At 39.7% G+C, this 21863-nt stretch overlaps 2 protein-coding genes across 3 annotated transcripts; both read left to right on the top strand.

Moving 5' to 3' along the window:
• The first annotated feature begins 2006 nt into the window (after nt 1-2006).
• LOC116197738 (protease 2) lies at nt 2007-8247 on the top strand. Of its 2 annotated transcripts, XM_031527968.1 has the most exons (12): nt 2007-2363; nt 2883-3166; nt 3269-3463; nt 3967-4313; nt 4437-4728; nt 5124-5282; nt 5530-5895; nt 6721-6786; nt 6885-6933; nt 7203-7326; nt 7494-7621; nt 7938-8247. In XM_031527968.1, exons 1-11 carry the CDS (start codon nt 2018-2020, stop codon nt 7582-7584), a joined length of 2319 nt encoding a protein of 772 aa, XP_031383828.1. In that variant the 5' UTR covers nt 2007-2017; the 3' UTR covers nt 7585-7621; nt 7938-8247. The 2 variants fall into 2 exon arrangements, with proteins under 2 accessions (XP_031383828.1, XP_031383827.1); XM_031527967.1 differs by lacking the exon at nt 7938-8247 and having other exon boundaries at nt 7494-7763.
• A 2863-nt stretch (nt 8248-11110) lies between these two features.
• Nucleotides 11111-12886, top strand: LOC116196370. The gene has a single exon (XM_031526050.1). The coding sequence runs from the start codon at nt 11208-11210 to the stop codon at nt 12528-12530; it is 1323 nt and encodes a 440-aa protein (XP_031381910.1). The 5' UTR covers nt 11111-11207; the 3' UTR covers nt 12531-12886.
• Nucleotides 12887-21863: the final 8977 nt, after the last annotated feature.

The raw sequence follows: 21863 nt of genomic DNA, 5'->3' as shown, positions 1-21863 counted from the left end.
GATCCGAACCTGAAGGTCAGCGATCTAATGCTGGACCAGCCAAGAAGATGGAACTCACCGCTCCTTTCAAGTCTTTTCGAACAAGATACCGTGCGAAATATCCTCAAGATCCACCTCGCCCAGGGCAACCTCGAAGACTCGGCTCATTGGACCCCGAACTCATCAGGGAAGCATTCTGTTAAATCCTTCTACCTCATAGATCTGCATCACAGATTTCAAAATCACAGCGGATCATTGTGGAAAAACATCTGGACTCTTAAAATTCACAATCGCCTCAAACTCCACTTGTGGAGAACAGCAAGTGAATGCCTCCCCTGGTTCAGCGAAGAGAACTCCCCCTGTCCTCTTTGCCAAACCAGCTTCGATAAACTAGATCATCTCTACAAAGAGTGTATCTTTTATCGTGTTGTTTGGAGGGAATCACCTTGGAATTTCCATTCCAACTCTTTCCCAATCAGTAATGCAGTGGACCTAATTAATTTTGTTACTTTCCCCCCTTCATCTCTTATGTCAAACGCTCAGGATAGAACCAAGTTTTCACTATATGTAGCATTAACTCTTTACCATCTGTGGATCTTACGAAATAATGCTTTGCATGTAGGTAAATCAGCTGATCTTCACGAAACCATCAAAACCATCAAGAGGTCTTTTATGGAGTACAGCAGGAGTGGAAGCAGCGAGAAACAGAATGGAGGTTCCTGGCAGATACATCCATTGCAACTTTCGGCTGATCAAGTTCCCACTGGATCAGATTGGAGCATCATTAGCATGGATGCAGCGTATAACAGTTACAGAGCTTGCCTCTCAGGAATCTTCCAACGACCGTATTGCCCACCGTTTCAATCATGGATCCAGATCTCCTCGGAGGAAAAGCCACTCCAAGCAGAAGCTCGAGCCGCCCTCCTAGCCCTTTCAATTGCTGCGGAAAAAGGATTGTCGAAGATTTGGCTGAGAAGCGACGCCTTAATTTTGGTAGATGCCATCTTGCACCAACATAACTCGCCGTGGGAAATTAGGACCTTAATTGCGGATATTATTTCTAGTCTTAATCTTTTTTCGGATTGGTTGTGTTCCTGGATCCCTAGGGAAGAAAATACCCTTACTCACGACTTGTGCCAATTTGGCTCAAAGTCAAATTTTCATTCTCTCTGTATTTTTTAAGGGTATCCTCCGTTGGAACCAGTTGACATTGTACCCCTTTACCATTTAATGAATTATCTTATTTATTAAAAAAAAAAAAAGAGAGTTCACTATCTAGGAAACGATCATGTTATTACAAATATCCCACAAATTTTTTTTTTTAAAAAAAAATGGCGACGTTTGATCTGGCCTCCTCGAGGACCCATTGATGAAACCAAGTTTGTTCTTCGCCCTCACTGCTCCGTTCGTGGCTTTTGCCTATGTCGCATAATTATCACCCATCAGAATGGACGAGACGAGGACCGCTCCTGCAGTGTCGGAAGGACTAATATAAAACGGAGAGGAAAAAAAGATCCGCTTCCACTAAGGATGCATCGGCAGGGTCAGTGGACTACTTTGCTGTCAGACATGACAAAATCAATCACTCCGTGTATTAGAGGGATTCATCCCAACGATTCTATCGACAAAGCTCGTACATGTACACCGAAGGAGAATCCAAGATTTCTTAAAATATGATATCTAGGCTAAATAATGCACGTGATATGCTTATACAAAAAAGATACGTGCCCGCTAGGGTGGAAGTGATACCGAACCAACCCGACGTAACCCATCCCCGAAAACCCAATTGCAAATTCGGGTGGTTCAAACCCCCCGTTATCGGTTCTCGGGTCAGTCACCGAACCGACCCGAAGAACCGACATGGAGCCGAAGTTTGTTCTTTTGGGTTGACATTTTCCCCGACCCGAATCAAACCGAAAATTTGGTTCCCCGACCCGAAATAGGAAAACCCGAACCATTCCCATCCCTGGTGCCCGCCCCACTAAATATGTCAACACCAAATTAAGATGGAAAAAAATAAACGTAATTTACGAAGAAAATGGTCATTCCATTTGCGTCATCCTTGCGGTATTCATATTCGCGCGTGCTGTCGTCGGCCGTACATTCTGCCCAGGCATTCCCAGTAAGCTCAGCATTGACCCTCTCGCGCCGCCGGCTTCCGGACGCCCGCTTCCCTACGACAGCAGAGATGAGCACTGCGGCGGACAGCGGCAGCTCCTGCCGCCCGGCTCCTCCGGTGGCGAAGAAGGTGGAACACCGCATGGAGCTGTTCGGCGACGTGAGGACCGACAACTACTACTGGCTCCGCGATGACTCCCGCTCCGATCCCGAGGTCCTCGCCTATCTCCGCCAGGAGAACGAGTACAGCGAATCCGTCATGTCCGGTACGGTATTCGATCCTTTCGGACCCCTCCCATTCCATAGCAATTTCTCTGCGCATCTCTCGATGAAGTTGAATTGGAATTGACTGGCATAGAGAAACCTTACTTATGCATATGAACGAACTACTTCGGCATGGAGAGAAGGTGCACATGGTCTATTGCCAAAGCTGCTCTCTGTTGCGTGGGAAAATTAACGATTTTTAAATGCTTTTCACATTCTGATTGCAATGGATAGCTTCATTATGTGGGGAAGAAACAGTGGAAGCATTAGCTGTTCTGAATTGAGCGAGCAGCATCATTTGCTTGGCAATGGCCGTATTCCGTATGGTTCGGTTTGGCATATATGAAATTTGGGGGAGTTTCTTTTGAATGAGAGAATTTTCGCCCCTAGAGGGGATTATAATCTTATCCTTTGACCTCTTTTGCATCATAAAGGGTCAGTCTTTATACTATCTGTAGTGTGACGTGCGAAGCGGATGACTCTAGTTCTTATGATATGTTTTCATTCGGTAATGCTTGTAGGAACCAAACAATTTGAAGATCAGCTATTTGCTGAGATAAGAGGAAGAGTCAAGGAAGACGATATATCTGCACCAGTTCGCAGAGGGCCTTACTACTATTATAAAAGAACACTGACTGGGAAGGAATATGTTCAGCATTGTAGGCGTCTTGTCCCCAATGCTGAGGCGTCTCCTACTGTTTATGATGACATGCCGACTGGACCTGAGGCTTCTCCAGAGCATGTGATATTGGATGAGAATGTTAAGGCTCAAGAACATTCGTTCTATCAAATTGGTGCTTTTAAGGTGAAAGCAACCTTTATTTGAATCCCCTTGCCATAAACAGAGCATGTTTTTTCTTTTTTTCGATGATTTGTTCTTGATGTGTGCTGCTTTGTCTTTGTGCAGGTTAGTCCAAACAACAACTTGGTGGCATATGCAGAAGACACAAAAGGAGATGAGATTTACACCGTACATGTAATTGATGTAGAGACAGGAACTCCCATAGGAAAGCCTTTAGCAAATGTGACATCAGATCTTGAATGGGCTGGTGATAAAACCTTAGTCTACACAACAATTGATGAGATCCATAGGCCATACAAGGTATGAGCATTTTTCCATACATAGTGTTGATTGTATCTCTTTCTTTCCATCAGTGGTAGTCCAAATTTCCATGTAGTCTGTGCTAGTTATACGAGTTATTTCATCCTAATATGCTATCACCCAAGCTTTCAGCATTTGAGCTATTCGTTTCATCGGCGATAGTATGTTATACCTAGACTATGTGATGTGTTGTCATCACAGACATGCTAATATTCCTATGAGAAGATTTCAAGAGGCATGGCATTCAAAGCTTATTGACTTGAATTGAAGTGATACCAGTTGGAGATATAATCTGGATATTAGAACAACAGACATGCTTGCAGCTGAAGTATAAATCAGTGGAGCTGACCTTAATCATGATTTGTCATTTAACTGTGTTGGGTACATCTGTTTTTCCTTCTATATATATGCTGTATGGCCCTAGTGAACCTCCTTTTCTTGATGGTTTTCGTTGAATCTTAGTGCTTGGGTTTTCATGATAGCATTGCTGTGGTTCTTGGTAGGTTTGGTTGCATAAGTTGGGAACTGATCAATCCAGTGACACCTGCCTTTACCACGAGAAGGATGATACGTTTTCTCTTGAGCTTCATGCTTCAGAGAGCAAACAATTTTTATTTGTTTCTTCTGAGAGCAAAACCACTACAGTAGCTTTGTACCTTAATGTTTCTAAGCCAGAAGAGGGGCTTAAGATTCTTATGCCTCGTGTAGATGGTGTTGATTTATCATTCAGCCATCGAGGAAATCATTTTTTTATCCGGAGGAGAACTGATGAATTTTTCAACTCAGAACTCCTAGCCTGCCCAGTTGAGAATCTCTCTGAAACAATTCTTCTTATTTCACACAGGAAAAGGTAAAACTGGTACTTTAGATCCTTTTAAATTGGAAAGAACTCATTTTTGTGTTCTGTTCAGTTTTTTTAAGAGGCATGGTTATGTAAAACCATTATGTGAAGTTAAACTTTTGTTATTTACAGTGTCAAAATTCAGGACCTGCAGCTTTTCAGAGATCATCTGGTTGTATATGAACGCGAAAATGGTCTCCAGAAGGTCACTGTATATGACCTGCCAGCAGTTGGTGAACCACTGAAAGGCCTTGGAAGTGGCCGTTGTGTTGAATTTATTGATCCTGTGTACAGCGTAGATCAATTGGAATCTCAATTTTCGTCTACCGTACTAAGGTTTTCTTATAGCTCATTGAAGACGCCCCCCTCTGTTTATGCTTATGACATGAAGAGAGGTGTCTCTGTCCTGAAGAAGGTTGAAATGGTAAGTTACGCGAACAAATCCTTCAGCTTTTAGCTTTATTAATTGATTCTAATACTCTATGGCTATGCGCATGCAATTGGTGTTCTGCAATTCATTTCACTACGTTTTCTTTGGATGATTTTGGGAATTAAAACTTAAGTTAACATGCTTGTAATTTATTCTGTTTTTCTTTGGAGGTTAGTGTGGTATTTGATGAACTATGACAGAAAAGTGAGCATTAATTCTTTGATTTGCCTTGATTTCATAGATTCATTTGCAGACTTGTTGTCTAATAGTAACCTCTTGATTCATATTATCCATCTGAGTGGTTGTTGCATCTTGATGGTCTCTCATAGTTTTTTTTTTACCATGCCAATTTCTTTAAAATGGCCAAAACTTTCCTTAATGTGTCTCAGGTTTTGGGAGGTTTTGACTCATCAAATTACATTACTGAGAGAAAATGGGCTACTGCTCCAGATGGCACACCAATTCCCTTATCAATTGTCTACCGCAGGAATCTTGTGAAGCTCGATGGTTCTGATCCATTATTGCTATATGGCTATGGTTCATATGAGGTATGTCAAACTTACTGCTGGAAAAGTAAACTCAGTTGGAAGGATGGATCTCGGGCTGTTTTATGTCAATGCTGTCAGTCCTATTCCATTTTCTCAGGCTCAAATTACATCCTCTGGGATAGAGCCGTCTCATTCTCATTATGTCTCATCCATTTACTTCTGCAAGACTTATAATTTGGTTTTGATTTTCCTCCATTTAATTCTGCAAGTCTTGTAATCTGATTCATCTTTTTTACGGTGCAAAAAGATTTGCATAGATCCATATTTCAAGGGTCCAAGATTGTCATTGCTGGATCGGGGATTTATCTTTGCAATAGCTCACATTCGTGGGGGTGGAGAAATGGGAAGGCCTTGGTATGAGAACGGGAAGTTCTTGAAGAAGAAAAATACATTTACAGATTTCATTTCATGTGCTGAGTACCTGATAGAAAACAAGTATTGCACAAACGAGAAGTTATGCATAGATGGAAGAAGTGCTGGTGGCCTGCTAATTGGCGCAGTTCTTAACATGCGGCCAGACTTGTTCAAGGCTGCTATTGCTGGCGTACCTTTTGTGGATGTTCTCACTACAATGCTCGACCCGACTATCCCGCTTACTACCTCAGAGTGGGAGGTAAATTTTCCTCCCTTGAAATATGAGTTGTAAGTTATGATAATAGAAATTATTGGGTGTTATCTGGAGCGGTAGTTATCTTTTCTCCAAGCCAACAGGGGCTTGCCATCTATGTTGCAGAATAATATTAACATGTAAACAACACTAGAATCGAGCTCCTGTTGGTTGAAAAGTGAACTACATGGCAATATATTTCCCTGGGTAAACCTCGAAAAAAAGAAAATTGAGTATTAAGTAGTGATTTTCTTGGTGAAATTTAGTATATAGGTACAGCACGTGGATTATTGATTGCTCAAATTGATTCATATGAACTTTACTTTTCAAAAGTAAAAGATATACCCAAAAGGAAAAAACAAAATTAAGAGCTATGTTCACTTATGCTTGTCGTCATACATCATTTTGCTTTGTGAAAATATTTTGGTCGCTTCCTATATTCCATGGCTTGAATGCTGCTATAATTTGTGTCCAACTAATGAAAGGCTTATTTGTCTGTTCTTGGCCTCTTGATTCAAATGAATAGGATTCCACCTAAATCCACTGAGGAGATTTTTCTGTTTTCTGAGTTTATATGCCGTTGAACAGAGTGCTCATATGCTGTTTTGATGGTATAAACTAAGGTTTGTTGATCTCATAGTGCAAGTTAAGGGGTGATGTAGGTTAGAGAGCTTTTCTTCGTATGCTTGTCCACCAAATTTAGGAGTACCTAGGACCATTACTGCTTTTCTTAGTTTAGACTATCTCCCCAGCCTTTACCCAGCAAGATCTTGCTAAAAGTCTTTGGAGCTATCTGCTAGTGTAGGTGTGACCATCTTGCTCTTTTTGCAGGAATGGGGTGATCCTCGGAAAGAGGAGTTCTACTTCTATATGAAGTCATACTCTCCAGTGGACAATGTGACCTGCCTTCCAATTGTTCTCCTGATTCTATTCGTTTAGTTAATTATTTAGTATAATGAGTCTTATAAATTGACCAATAATTTTATATTTGACAGGTGAAGGCTCAAAACTATCCGCACATTCTTGTTATGGCTGGTTTGCATGGTAAGCTTACTCTAGTCTAGTGACTTGCTCAGGAAAAGAGGAGTGCTTCACTAGACTATGCTTTTACTCTGTATCAAGTCCAGGGGCAATTCTATTTTAAGAGAAAAATCCCTTTCTTTGCATAGAATAGCACAGAGAATTCGAGCGTAATATTATCTTTGTATTCTTTCTTGGATAGGATCAACCTCTCATGATTCAACTTTAATGAACAACATTACTTAGGCGTCCACATATATTTTCCATCTAATTCCATGACATAACTCTGACAGATCCACGTGTTATGTACTCGGAACCTGCTAAATTTGTGGCGAAACTGAGGGAATTGAAGACGGATGACAATATGCTAGTGTTCAAGTGCGAATTTGGTGCAGGACATTTCTCAAACTCCGGAAGGTAATATTACCAGCTTGCGAAGGATGCAAAAAAACGATAGCATACTATGAAGTTTGTAGATCTCTTTGCTTCTTTGAATCTCGAGGATCCCAGTTCCAGTTATCGAATGATTCCCCCTCTTTGCACAGGACATGTCTAACTTTTCCCCTTTTGGCCCATTATTGCAGATTTGAGAGGCTTCGAGAAGACGCCTTTGTATACGCATTTCTGCTCAAAGCGTTGGATATGATTCCTGCTCCCGAATCTCAAACCAGTTAATGAAGGAACTTCTACACAGATTGATCACCTGACGGAGGTGCGAAGTGTGCATTTATTGGAACCTCTAATAATCTTTCTTTCTATAGAACTAGCATTGGAAATTCGTAGCCAGTACTCGTTTCATGCATTGGATTCGCAATTTTCTGAAACTTATAAGAAAATTCTTTCCTAGTTCTCTATGCTTGCTGAAATAATTCAATACAATTCATATCTGCACCCGTCTGCCTCGTCGGTCTCGTCCAACGGGCCTCCATCGTTGCTATCTTTGACCCTCAAATGATCATAATGTCATCCCAGTCCTCGTGGTCAGGTCCAATTTAATGAACGCATTGCGCCTTTCATACGTTTTTAAGGTGGCTGATTTTGGTCTCCGTATGACTCGAAGAGAAGGCTCAAGTTTAGTGTGGTGCTGTGGCTGGGAGAAGGAAAGCACGGCCGTGCTTGTAACCTGATATTGTGGACGCTCTTCTTAGCAGAGGAATAAACGGCCTCCGGCATCGGCTTATGGTGGGCAAAAGTATCTTCATTTCTTCTTAATGTGTTAGGAATAGGCTGTCCAGCGGGATGTGTTCGATGAAAGAATCACATGCTCTCTTGGCTCGCATATTCGAACTTATTACACGAAGTCGCTGATTGATGAATACATTCTTCCTTTCACTTTAATATTCCCAATCATCCTGCTGGAAAATGTAAACAGTAGAATGGAAAATCATCAATTAAGACCTAAAAATATGTGAAAATTCTCAATAAAATATTGAACATGAGCAAAATCTATATCTATATCCATATCCATTTAAAAATAAGAACATAAAAGGTCCGATCAGATAATTTCAGAACGTTCCATTTCTGTTTGAAACTTTATCGGTTTTTTAGTTTTTTTTAAAAATATATATAGATTCGTGGGACCGTTCTTTTTTATTATGTTTTAGCTTTCTTTATATCTTTTTATATTTTTAATTAAATTTTTTTGAAAAGATATAAATATTTATTTGGGAGGCCGGTCATTATTTTCTCGGATTTTTAAGTTTCATTTAAACATTATTTTTTTTTATTTCGACGGTTTTAAATTATTACCTTGCAAATACTTTTACTTATGTTGAAATTAACACTCATTTTTCAGTAATTATATGTCAGCACTTTTATATCGGTAACGACGCCTAAGTTCAACTGAATTGACTGAAAAATTAATTTTCAGCACTTAATTTTGTTGGTCAAAGGAGCTCTTAATTAAGGCCCCCATTTATAGAAGATTCCTCTGGGCCCTTGCACCGGGGTCATTCCACCGCAGCGGTACTCCGCGCATTTTCCTCATTATCAAGCGAAGTGTGGCCCATTTTTCTTTTAACCAAATGCCAACAAGACCGGTCGTTTTCGTTACTATACGCCAAATGCCACTCTTTTTGTTGGAAATGCCGACCTTCTAGTAATCGAGCAAGACCTCCTCAAGTTTGATACGATTCTACTTCGAAGAGCTTTTCATCTCCTTGGCAGCTTGATCCCGATCTGCGCAGTCATCCGATTACATTGATCTTATCGTATAATTTAAGACCAGGCGGTACTTTCTCAGTTTATGCGATAGGCATTATCGATTTATTTTCTCTTTTTGATAACTAAGTCATCAATTAAATCTGGGCTCCGACCCGTTTGTTTACCGAAAAAAATAATCAATTAAGATTATGGAATGATGAGATTAAAATCAATTAAAATTTGCCTCTAGTCTATACAAATATGAATTTTTCGAGAACGCCGAACAAGAAAAAAATATTGTGAAAAAGAATACGAATTCCATCCGAATTTCCATTCGTAAGTTTAAGGCGAATATGATTAGATGAGTATTATGGGCGGGAGAGTAAAACAAATTGGCAACATACGTTTGAAAATTCTATTATACATGCCCACTAAAATACATGCATGGTACGTACAAGTAATTCTCAGACGTTCCACACAGTTGGCAAGTAAATTCCTTACAACCCACACGTTTCAGACAGTTGGCAAGATTATCAAAAATGAATCACATGCCATCGCCGTTATGCTAATTCCCCGTTATGTCCCTCCTCTCCGCTTCTATTCTCACGTTCATCATCACTTATTCACTTCCCTTCCTCGTCACTATTTTTTTGGATAAATTATTCAATTTAACTCAACTCAACTCTATTATTTACAAATTTAATAGCATAATTGTTATTTTTTTTTATATTTTTTACTGATTTAATAATAAATTTTCTTATATATTTTTTAAGGATTATTTACCTAAAATGGCTCATGATTTACCTGTTTTGTCAAATCTATCTTATGTTTTTTTGTCAAATCTATCACATAATTTACTTTTTGCATCAAATCTATCCCGGCGTTATCATTTCCTTCGACATCTAACAGCCGTACTGACGTGGCGCCTACGTGGCAAGTGTGGCCCATTATCTCTTCACGTGCCACGTCAGCACGGTCGTTAGATGTCGACGGAAAAGATAACGCCGGGATAGATTTGATGCAAAAAGTAAACCATGAGATAGATTTGACAAAAAAAAAATCACATGATAGATTTGACAAAACGGACAAACCATGGGGCATTTTAAGTAAAAACCTTTTTTTTAATAATTTTTAAATTAATTTTTTAATAATATATTTTCACATTTATATATAAATTATAATTTTTTAATAAATTTTCTATATACTTTTACTCATTGTTATCAGAACCGGACCGGACCGGCCGGTTCGACCGGTCGGACCGGGAACCGGCACCAAGTCCGGTCCGGTCGCCTAAAAATCGAAATGGCAGCTTTGAACCGCCGGACCCATTGAACCGGCCGGTTTTAAGCAAAATTTCATTAAACCGGCCGATTCTATGGGTTTTTATGGGTTTCCTATTTAATGTAAAAATTGGTTGGTTGTGTAAGGATTTGAACTCATGACCTCTTGCTTTTCATATTAGCATACTACCAACCAAGCCACCACCACTTTTTTGTTCTTTTAACTCTACTTTTAAGTACTTATTAAAATAAAATATTTATTTTGAAGTAAGAAATATTAAATATAGATACTTTCTTATACTATTGTTATATTTCTTTAAAATCATCATACTTTTATCTTAATTATCATAATTTTTTTAATAATATAAATATTTATTTTATTTTAAATAAACGAGCGGTCCGACCCATCGAACCCCCGGTTGGACCCATAAACCCATGACCCCGTACCCCTTCCGGTTCATCATCCGGTCTGGTTCTGATAACACTGCTTTTACTTCTTTATATATACACATATATGAAAAAAATTTAGATGATCGTATTTTAAATGACGTGGTGAGAAAAAATCAATAAAAATTCTTTAATGAAAAATAATTATTACAATTATCCAAACGGTTAATAACAAATCTCTAGTCTTATGTATTTTGATTAATGCTTCTTTACGTCATGTAACAAGATAAAATTACCCAATAACTTCTTATACATTTGTATATTCTCACACATTAACATTTACTATCAATATACAAAATTAAATTGAGTTTCACCATTCCAAATTAAAAACCAAACCCAAGCTAATCTTTATCTCTTCCTCCCACGCCATAGACTGTCTCCACTCTCCTCTCCTCTCCACCTCCGTCTTCTTCGCAACAGCCAAAACCGATGCCTTCCTCTTCTTCACTCTCCCAGCTACCTCCCGCCGCCGCCGATGGTGATGAACACTACCTCCCGACCCTCCTAGAGACCGCCCGCCCCTTCCTCCGCGGCGAGCTCGAAAAAGTGGACCCCGCTCTGCCCTCGCTTGTCGCGGTCCTCCGCTCTGTCGGGGCGGGCGAGTGCTGGCACAAGCACGGCAACTTCCTCGACCACCTCGTCGACATCTACCGCATCCTCCGCATCTGGGGGGCCCCCGATGCCGTCTGCCTCTGTGGCCTCTTCCACTCTGCCTACTCCAATTCGTACGTCAATCTCGCTATCTTCGACCCGAACACGGGCCGCGACGTGGTCAGGGGCCACGTCGGCGCGGCTGCCGAGCGGCTCATCCACCTATTCTGCGTCGTCCCGCGCCAGCCGCTCATCCATGACGACCTCCTCTTCCACTATGAGGATGAATCTGAGCTCCTCGGCCACCTCGCGGCCTCCGAGGACTCCCTGAAGGCCGCGAGGGAGAAGGGGATCTTCCACCCCGAGGAGCCGTGGAGGAAGAAGATCAACTCCCTCTTGCCTCCGCAGGGGGTCACGGTGAAGCACATAAAGACCGGGGAGGACGTGGCGGTCTCCCGGAGGGTCGTGGCGGTGTTCTTGGTGATGACTATGGCCGATTTCAGCGACCAGCTATTCGGGTTCCAGGATGAGCTGTTCGAGAATTCAAACGGGCGGCTGGAGTTCTCGGGGAACAACTTTGCCGAGACGCTGTGGCCTGGGGACGGAAAGCCCGGGCTGTGGATGAACTCGATATCGAGGATGGGGGCGGTCTATATGCTGATCGCCAGGGAGGAAGAGATATTCATGGAGCAGAAGAAGAGGGGGAATTCGGACATCAATCGGGAGGACGAGGATATCGAGCTGGTGATCCCCCCGGTCTTCCAGTGGTGCACTCGTGTGCTGGGCCCGCAGGAGCACATTGAAGCGCGGGATTTGTACTGGGAGGCAGTTTGTGGGACTTACAGCAGCAAGAAGGGGGCGAATTCGGATCGATTGGGCATAGCAGAGGAGTTGCTGTTGAGGAGTATCGAGAAGAACTCGTTTGTCGGGGAGCCACATGTGGTGCTGGCACAGGTGTACTTGGGCCGAGGGAGGTTCGAGGAGGCCGAGAGGGAGGCTGAGAGGGGGCTGAGGATGATGTTGGAGTGGGGCAGCCCCTGGGATAAGAGGACGTCATGGGAAGGCTGGGTTGCTTGGGCAAGGGTCCTCCTGATGAAGGCCAAGGAGAGGTCATGGCCCCAGACCTCTTGGGGCATCCTCAACTTGGGCCTCGTGAGGTAATCAATGATGATTCGAGAGTACCCGCCGTGCTGAACATCAGTGCGTATTTTATGAATCTTATCTGAATAACAGTTTCTATGGTCTCGTTAATGAGATCGATCAACAGCTTGAGATCCAAGCAAGACTTTATAGACGTTTAGGTGCGTACCGTTCGAGGGTATGTCCATGTTTTACAACTTGGAGCACTTCCAGTAGAGGGGGGAACGACTAGAATGTTCTTAGTATGGTCATCGATCGAAATCAGTTGCACTACGATCAGTCACAGAACTGCAACGAGAACTGTCGATTGCAGTCTGGTGTGCATGCCACGCCGTTGTTGATGTTAATAAAAATAATACTTTCGAGTTCCTATCAAAGTGATTGCTATGGTTCGATCTTTGCCGCTTGCATTCGGTAATGCAGGGCAACCTCGCATTCATTTTATTGAATGTTATCAATGCTTGAACAGATCAAGAGAGGTGTTTGAAGACAGACTTGACCATGTATTACTACATGTCTGATCACACCGATCATTATGAATTCAGATTTGGACGTTCATGAACTTAATTTACCAATTGTCTGTCAAATGTTTATCACGTATTTACCTAGCACGAAACACAATATGACGATCGTTTTACAATCACCCGATGAATTTGATCAAGGATTCGCCGTCTACTTTCGTTGTTCAGGTCTTTCACAACATGAAAATGCCAAAAGTTCTGCCCTCCCCCTCTACTCATCTGAGTGATGGTGGAAGGGCAGAGGCCTTCGGTGTCCCCTTAATCGTGTTTATATCATTAGTAATACATTATAAGGTTCGTAAAAACTTTGGCAGATCACCATGATGAACTATCAAAAAGTTAAAATTACAGATAAATGCATGTATGATGTTAATTACTCAAATAGATTTGTTATGTTCATACGTATGAGAAAGGAACAAAAACCCAATAGTGGCAACAAAACTACTGTATCATCCACCTTCTTCCCCAACATGATATCGGGGTGTCTTCCCATAAAACTCACTGTGTAATGACGTTGTGGAATCTTTTCTCAGAAAACTGTTTCCAAAAGTCCTTTTCAAAAGTTCCTTGAGATGTTTTTCAATGCATAATGCGTTTGACAATGCGCTTTAAGCCCCCAGCCCCTGAAAGGTAAAGCGGCCGATGCCCCGCGATGGCCGATGTTCGAATTATGGAGCGGCGAAAATAAACAAGGGTTTGATCTTCTAGGGGGGAAAAACATAAAATGTTCTTCCTGGAAATTGTACTAAAAAACATGGTACTTCTGATGAAACACAACAGAAAAATACGAACATGAACTACTAATTAACACCACAAAGGTTGTCATCTCTTACATCCAAAAAAACAAGAACCCAAAAAGCCCCTTATTTCATTTCTTTTACTTCTACTTCTCTGAAACCTCATCACTGTTCTTTTCTTCTTTTTTCTTTCTCTTTTTCGCTTCCTTAGGGTTGGGGTTATGTTATGTTCTAACCTGGGGAGCGGAGGGTACAGTGGATCAGCAGAAGAAGCCAAAGTTCCCATTGTCAAAGTTGAGAGAATAACTGAGAGGATCATAGTGAAAGCTGCAGAATCTCTTCTTCTTCTTCCTCACTTGCATCAGCTTCCTCAGCTCTGCTCTGGCCCACCACAGCAGCCTCCTCACCTTCTTCCTGCCCTTTCCCCACACAGCCTCAGCATCAAGCAAGCAGCAAACCTTGATCAAACCCATCATTCTCACTGATCAGTTAGGGTGGAGTGCAGTGAGTTAGCTTTAAGGAAGGGCAGGGGCTTCTCTTTTTAAGGGTGGGGAGGGGAGAGAGAGAGAGTGTGGCATGTGCGCTGCGGAAGAAGAAGAAGAAGAAGGGCAACCGAGTAGAGGTGATGAGACAGAGAAGCTACCCTGCCCTGTACTGCCCTTGCCTTTTCTTTCCCCTACTTCTCTCTGCTCTGTTCTGTTCTGATCTGTTTCTGCTTCTGTTGGGTGTCGGGGCTGTGTCAGGCTAGTTGCCGTAGGAGGGGCTGCTATATGTCCGGAGGATTATACGTGGAGTATGGGGTGGGGGTGGGGGTGGGGGCGGGGGGGAAGGGCTCATTCATACGGGTGCTTTCAAAGCTTTCCTTCACATTTTTGAATTTTCGAGGTAATTTCTCCAGAACTGAAGCTCTTTCGTGCATTCAGTTCGCACGGCGAAAATCACATTTCCTTTAGTTATACGAGTTTCGCCACTCAATGTACCGATGTCGGTAACAAGTACACCCGACACACGAGGAGTGTTTTCTTTCTGCTGATTTCGGGATTAACTAGCAGGTAGATTTTGAATAATTTGACATGGGAAAACTTCGAATATGCTTTGTTCAAAATAATTTGGCCAAATGGATGGATCTAACTTTTCAACTAGACAAGTAGATTCTCTTAGTCCTTTGGCGTGACTAATCTCTACTCAAACATTGACTTGTGTAGAAGCTTGAAACTTGTCCGAAACACCACATGATCATAGTTATACAGGTGCTCCAGTGAGAATTACTTTTAGCCAATAAATTGAGAACGCTAGACTAGAAATCCGAAAAGAAAAATAATAAGATGACGAATCACGAAAATGTGATGAATTAGATCTTCACTTGCATAGCATGAACTTATTAAAATGTGGTGAATTAAATCTTCACTTGCATAACATAAACTTATTTTGATATGCTTGACTTTGATTCCGAGTTAAATTCTCACCACTAGACTTCTCGTACTCTAATATTTGTCCTGCTCAACTTATCCGTTTTTAAATCCATGGTCTTGTTTATAATGGAAAAAGAACTCAAAAAAGAAAAAGAAAAAAAGAGGTGTGCTTTACCTATAGAAGGCTCTTATTAGCACATTAGGCTTGCTCTCGGAGTATTGTGTTGCTCATAATCGAAAATACTAAAATAAAATTGCTGAAAATTTATGAAGAGTTCATATGAGGATAAGTTATAGTGTTTGAGAGACGTGAAAATGTTGAAACTGTATATAGCTAACAATAGATTTATGAGATAAATGCAAATGGATGTAGTTTTCACTGAATATCTATCGACCCTTCACCCTTGGAAAAGATCAAATTATGTTCATCAAATTCATGGGGCCTATAGTTGTATTTCGATAATATCGAGTATTTTGGTTGTAAAGTTTTTTTTCCCCATCATGACATAATAATTTTTTCATTCCATCACGACATAATCAAATTCATATTACATATAAACAAATTAGATATTAAATTGAGGTCAAGCTACAGTGACTCCAAGGAATGCGCTTTCCACGTCGTATACACGTGAACCCTACGGGCACTGTTATGAGCTTCGTGTCACCGGGACACGAAATCATCTTAGAAATGGCATAATTTGAAAATCCGAATTTCATATTGAAACAAACAAGAAAAGAACTTTTATCCCTCTATCAAGTCTTAGAAGACATAGCAGAGCTCTATGATATGCATGCCAGCTGAAGAAAAGAGAGTGGGAAGGAAGGAAAATGACTTGACAAAGTTGCTCCGAGTAATTGATTGGATGGGGCTGGCTCGGCTTTAAATAGCTTCCTGGGGCCTTTGATGATGGACAGATGATTAGATTTGCTTCAGCCATGTGCTTTGGATTTTCTTCCTTCCTTTTTTCTCATGATCTGCCCTTTTCTTTCGAAATTGGTCCATCAGAACGAACATAACAGACAAGCCCTATGCGTGTCAACATATTAATTAATATGCACATCTACATATATATAGAAATCTTACGTTTATATATATATAGTGCCAGGCATAGAATTAGGTGCCGTGGTCCACGAGCTTACAATTCAAGAGGCACTCTCGTCTATTTCGAGAATCGAAGAGTTTACCCTTCTCGTGATCAACTGCTGAGATCAGTCCTTAAGAGCACGTCTCATTACATGCATATGTAAGCTGATATACTCCGAGAATCATCGATTATCAGTGAACTAAATATGTACTACTAGAGATACTGTTGAAAGGACCGAAAAGGTCGAATAACATAAGCACATATTCATATGGTCTTCCATTTACATATCCAACTGCTGATTAGCGTCTTGTTACTTCCGTTACTTCATGAGATTTGTATAAAGCAATAAATGTACAAATAGTCGTTTTCGCATGCGCAATCCTTGGTGAAGCAACTTATAGAGAAATAGTCCTACCAATATATAATGTGGAACTCAAGACTCCTTTTTAACTTTAAATTGAAGAATCAACGTGGATTAGTTCAAGTGATTCGACGCTGGTTATGCTTAAGTAAGGTCTCGGATTGAAGTCATCGTGAATACAGAAAATCCACGCTGTGAGAATTTTACCTTTTAATGGGTCGATTTGGCTCCACTGAATTAGTTATGGCTCAATTGAACTTTCGAATACCATAATTTACATAAAAAAAACTTTAAATTGAAGAAGAATGTCACTGTATTAATTTTTTTTCATCATTAAAATTAGAAAAAAACTGAATTGGAACAGTGCATAGTGTGCACTACTTCAATAACGGTGCAGATGAGTCAATAACTTGGGGGTACTGTAGAATCTGCGAGAGCTTCTGTTTTTTTTCATTTTTACTTTTATTTTTCTCTCCCGATCCAAGGTGTCTGAGTTTTGCCTAACTGATCAATGGCTCCAAGGAGTTTCGAACCCAGAATCAGGTGAATACACTAACTCATCTTTAACTACTAGACTAAATCCCTAGGGATTAAATTTTCAAGAGCTTCATTGGATTAGAACTTACAAGGGAGGTCTAGAATCCCGTAAACAAATAAGAAAAGGCAAACAAATGAAAGGGGCTAAAAATACCTCATTTTAAAAAAATGATATAGTGCATTGACACACGTTTTTTACTGATAAAGAAATTACAGGTTCGATGTCCAAAATGATTATCCATGCCTCTCTTGTAATTAATATTTCTCTTTTATTGTATTAGACTCACGAGTCTTCATTATAAAAAAATTATCCCATTTTCAAGACATTAGAGATTATTAAAATATAATTGACCCCCATAAGAGACTGTAGTCCTATCAAAAGACTGAAATTAGTACTCTTTGTAGAGACTATTTAAAAGCAAAACTCCATTAGAAATAATAGAATTTCAGAACTGAAAATTAGAGATAAAAGCTTGAAATCTAAGCTCAATTTGTTGGGCAAGCTATCCACCCGGCTGTCCCACCAAATCCAGCAGAAGTGAGCGATGATTGACCTTTGATTGACAGGATCAGACATCATCCCCAACTTAAGGGCATCCCACGAACTCAAGAAGCCAGAGTTTGAGTTCATATCAAATTTATGCTCTAGCCTGTACGGTTCAGCATCCATACTTGTCCATACGATCTGCGTGCCTACAATGAACCGTCCACCGATTAACGAGACGATCCAATCTGTTTCTTAGGTACAACAATCTACCGTTCCATCCGCGGTGTGTAAATTAGTCGACCAATTAATTATCAATTCAAATATGTTCAGACTAATGGACTATATGGAGGAACCCGCTACATTCTGAGCAATAACCCACATGATGAACTAACATTACAATGAGGAGACATACAATGTTCATGCCTTATTGAAATTGAATGAAGGAGGCGGCCGACATGGGCATTGAACTTTCTCGGTACGCTATATCTTTCCCCATGCACACTCTTATATCAAGACACGGATGGATTTTGGGGGGGTTCGTCCCTTGAATTCGGAAAAAATTATGAAATTTCTATTGAAAATTATTGAGTTTATCAAATTTTTAATGAAATTATCCTTTTTCGTTCTTCTTAATTTTACGATACAAAATTTCTTTGGACTTTGTTCCTCTTTGATAAAATTTCTAGATCCGTCCATATATTCGAAAATCCAATAAAATACGTCTTATTCGATTTGAATAAGGTCGGTCTACTAAGATATAAAACTCTCTCCCGATCTTGAATTTTCTCCATTGACAAGTGTGTCGTGCCTTGAAACAAACAATTCACGTTGGCCGGTTCGGTGGTGCATGGGCATTGAAGTAATCTGACGCAATTGGCTGTTCTCCGTTTAATGCAAAATTATGGAGCTTTCTATCAAATCTCTTCCGATAACGGTAAACATTTAATGTCTTTTACTATATTTAATCACACGTGGTAAATTTAATGCCTTCTCCTTCCGGCCCTCTGTTTTACTGTGATATATACATGTACATATATATATATATATATATATATATATACACTGCAGTAATTACGTGCTAGATAGCTGCAACCCCAAATTTAAGGTATAACGACCTTTAGCAGCTGCCGGGATGGCCCAGCACAGCACATTCATTTAATAACCTCGTCCCCGTTTTGCTTCCTACCAGATCGCTTCTTTATCCACCAGGCACTGCCATGTCCCTTCCAGGATTGGTCGTCGGCATCGAGCAATTTATTACATGCATAAAAAGGAGTAATATTTATAATAAATATTTATGAAGATGATAAAAAGGAATTATGATATCCCACCTTTGCAGTGAGGGTGGCCAACGACGAGCCATATTATATGATTTTCTTTTTGAAGCGTCAATTCGAAACTTTTTAAACTTTTTGAAAGTTATTAGATAACTTTGGCTTATAAGACCTATTACCTCGTTTTCTTGACAAAAGGAGCAAGTAAATGAAAATCAAAGGTGGTCGGAACTTCTCGAGTGGCCCGATCATATTGTGTTTTTATGAGAGTAAAATTGGTTGAACTCCCTTGTGTGTGTATATACACTAGAAGTATATGCGCACTACGTGCGAGTCATATAATAATAAAAATAAGAAAACGGATTAATTGAATGAAAAAAGGGCATAAAATGCACTTTAACTAAAAGAGAAAAGGGCGATAGAGGAGAGAAAATATGAAATGTGAGGGAGACGCCAAAAAGTGTGTTACAATTGTATCCCTATGCTACGCACGAAATTAATTTACATATGCATGTTGAAATATATAAATAAATAATAAATGAAGAATAGTCTCCAATTTATCCGCCATTTTTTCCACACGTGAATTTTTTAAAATTATATATGATGTTAACGATTCTGAAGGGTAGGCGGGCGGCTTTTTCATAGTCATGAGATGAGAGAGAGAATGTGAGATTAAAGAGGAGAAAAATGAGTGGAGAAGGTTGGGAGTTATTTAGTGCAATTTGCAATTATGTCCTTTATTTTGTGATTTGCATAAATTATATTTATTTTATTAAGGGTATTTTCAGTATTTTCCTTCTTAGATATAGTAATAGTAGATATATATGTATATATAAGATGTTAAGCCTATATAAACTTTTATGAAAACTCCTATCTTTTTGGGATGATCATGGGTTTGTTTAAATGGGCTTTTGACCCGTCCCAAATTTTTATGGGCTGTTAAAAGGATTTTACCCATTAAATTATGAAATGGATTTAGGAATTCTTGTCAAAATTATAGAGTTTGGAAAAGGACGGTATTTTACCTAAAACACATTCTAAGCCTGTTAAGATATGTAATTACCAAAATACCCCAGACATTTATTATTGCAAACTAACCTATCAATTATTGTTGATTTTACCTGACAATCTCTTGTAAGCAAACCTTCTTTCTCTACCTCTTCTCGTTTAGCTCTTTCCTTTCAAAATTTAATTGCTCTGATCTGTTGAGAGTTGTGTTAAAGATTAGTTTTTTCTTCTTATTTTCTTAGACTAAGGAGTAATAACTTTGTTTTTTATATTATTACTCAGTATAAAGAAACACTTTTGAGAATTATTATTTAATTTAATTGGTGTTACTATTCCTGAAACTTGCGTGATGAGATATCGATATTATTTTTAACTTAATTACATTAATTTAGTTGGTGTTATCATTCTTAAAATTCATGTGATGAAATAAAAGGAGTTATTAATAACGAGGGAGTTATTTTAGGTTTTACGGACCTTTTAATGGCAATAGATAGGTTCCCGATAAGAGCTCATTAACGCTTGATTTGAGAGTATTGTTGCTGAAATATAAGTATTGAAGTATAATTATTAAAAAATAAGTGCTAATTTTAGAATGAGTAAAAGCGTTTGGAATGTAATAATTGAAAACGGCTGAAAGTAAAAAAATGTAATTATTAATACTTGAAACAAAATGACCAAAAATAAATTTTATAAGTATCTATTAACCTGCTTAAGAAAATCACGTTTGTAATCGCAATTTCAACTCAAACCATAATTTCAAAAACTCTCACCAAACACTAAATCTGCTTAAAATTATATGAAAAGGTGATTATGAAACCTCTAACCGCACTTACAAACGAACTTTAAGTAAGAGGGAAGTGTTTGAAATTATATACTATTTGTAGGTATATATACACATATTTAAGAAAAGTCACTTTAACTCCTCAAATTTGCGCCACTTTTTCATTTGAGTCTTAAATCATTTTTTGTTCAAATTTGTCCCAAACATTATGAAATTAGTCCCATTGATCCTACCATTTACTTTTCCATCCAAAAGTATTTTTCAAAAATAAAATTATTGAAAAAACTAAAAAAAAATTTCAAGAAATTGGAAAGTGGAAGATCATAGAAGGAGAAGGAAAGAAAAAGATGTCATCTTGTCTGCGACACTTCTACCCTTCTGAGGTTGTCACCAGCATCTAGTTTCATGGGTAACTTCAGAGGGTGCGGGTGGCTGCAGACGAGGCCCTTCACCTCAGGTCCCCAAATTCGTGGATTTGTTATTTCGATTGAGAATCCTCTAACCTAAGGTAAAGGGGCCTCGCCGGTGGCCATTCACCCCCTTTTGCGACGTCGGCAACCTCTAGTTTCATTGGCAACCTTGGAGGGGGAGAGGTGGCCTTGGCAAGGCCCATCCCCCACCCCACCCCACCCCCAAAAATCAAGGGTTTCTAGCCAAGACTAAAAAACCCTCGATTCAAGTAGGATGTGTCTCGCGGGCGGCCACCCTTCCCCCTTTGAGGTACTTGATGATCCTAGAGATTGTAGAACAAACTCGAAGGGGGAAGGGTGCCCACTAACAAGACTCCCGCCAACATTTTCCTCTTCCCCTAATTTGATCTTCTCTTTCCATTTTTTAAAAATTTTAATTAAAATTATTTTAAAAAAAGGATGGAAAAGTGAGTTTTGGATGCAAAAGTAGATTGAAGGACCATACGAATAATTACACAACGTCTAGGATGAATTTGAACAAAAAAAGATGGCGATGAAAATGGAAAAGTAACACAAGATTGAGGACTAAAAGCGGCTTGTCCATTTTTTTTATAAGTAAAATGGTGGGTAGCAGTAGTAGCGACCTTGCCGTTCTAGCTACGCAATGTTCGGAATTTCGTGTTTAACTGCGTATAAATCGGACGAACTGAATAACCAGCGCAAGCAACGTAGTACTACCAA

The sequence above is a fragment of the Punica granatum genome, chromosome 2, assembly GCF_007655135.1.
Source record: "Punica granatum isolate Tunisia-2019 chromosome 2, ASM765513v2, whole genome shotgun sequence".
Lineage (NCBI taxonomy): Eukaryota > Viridiplantae > Streptophyta > Magnoliopsida > Myrtales > Lythraceae > Punica > Punica granatum.
The sequence above is the reverse complement of the archived record's forward strand: the minus strand, read 5'-3'. Positions and strand labels throughout refer to the sequence as shown.

Excerpts from the sequence above, each read along its gene's own strand:
- LOC116197738 (XM_031527968.1), top strand. The coding sequence starts at position 2,018 with ATGGTCATTCCATTTGCGTCATCCTTGCGGTATTCATATTCGCGCGTG. Across the intron at positions 4,314-4,436 it reads CTTATTTCACACAGGAAAAG|TGTCAAAATTCAGGACCTGC; the intron begins GTAAAACTGGTA and ends TGTTATTTACAG. Across the intron at positions 6,787-6,884 it reads CATACTCTCCAGTGGACAAT|GTGAAGGCTCAAAACTATCC; the intron begins GTGACCTGCCTT and ends TATATTTGACAG.
- LOC116196370 (XM_031526050.1), top strand. The coding sequence starts at position 11,208 with ATGCCTTCCTCTTCTTCACTCTCCCAGCTACCTCCCGCCGCCGCCGAT.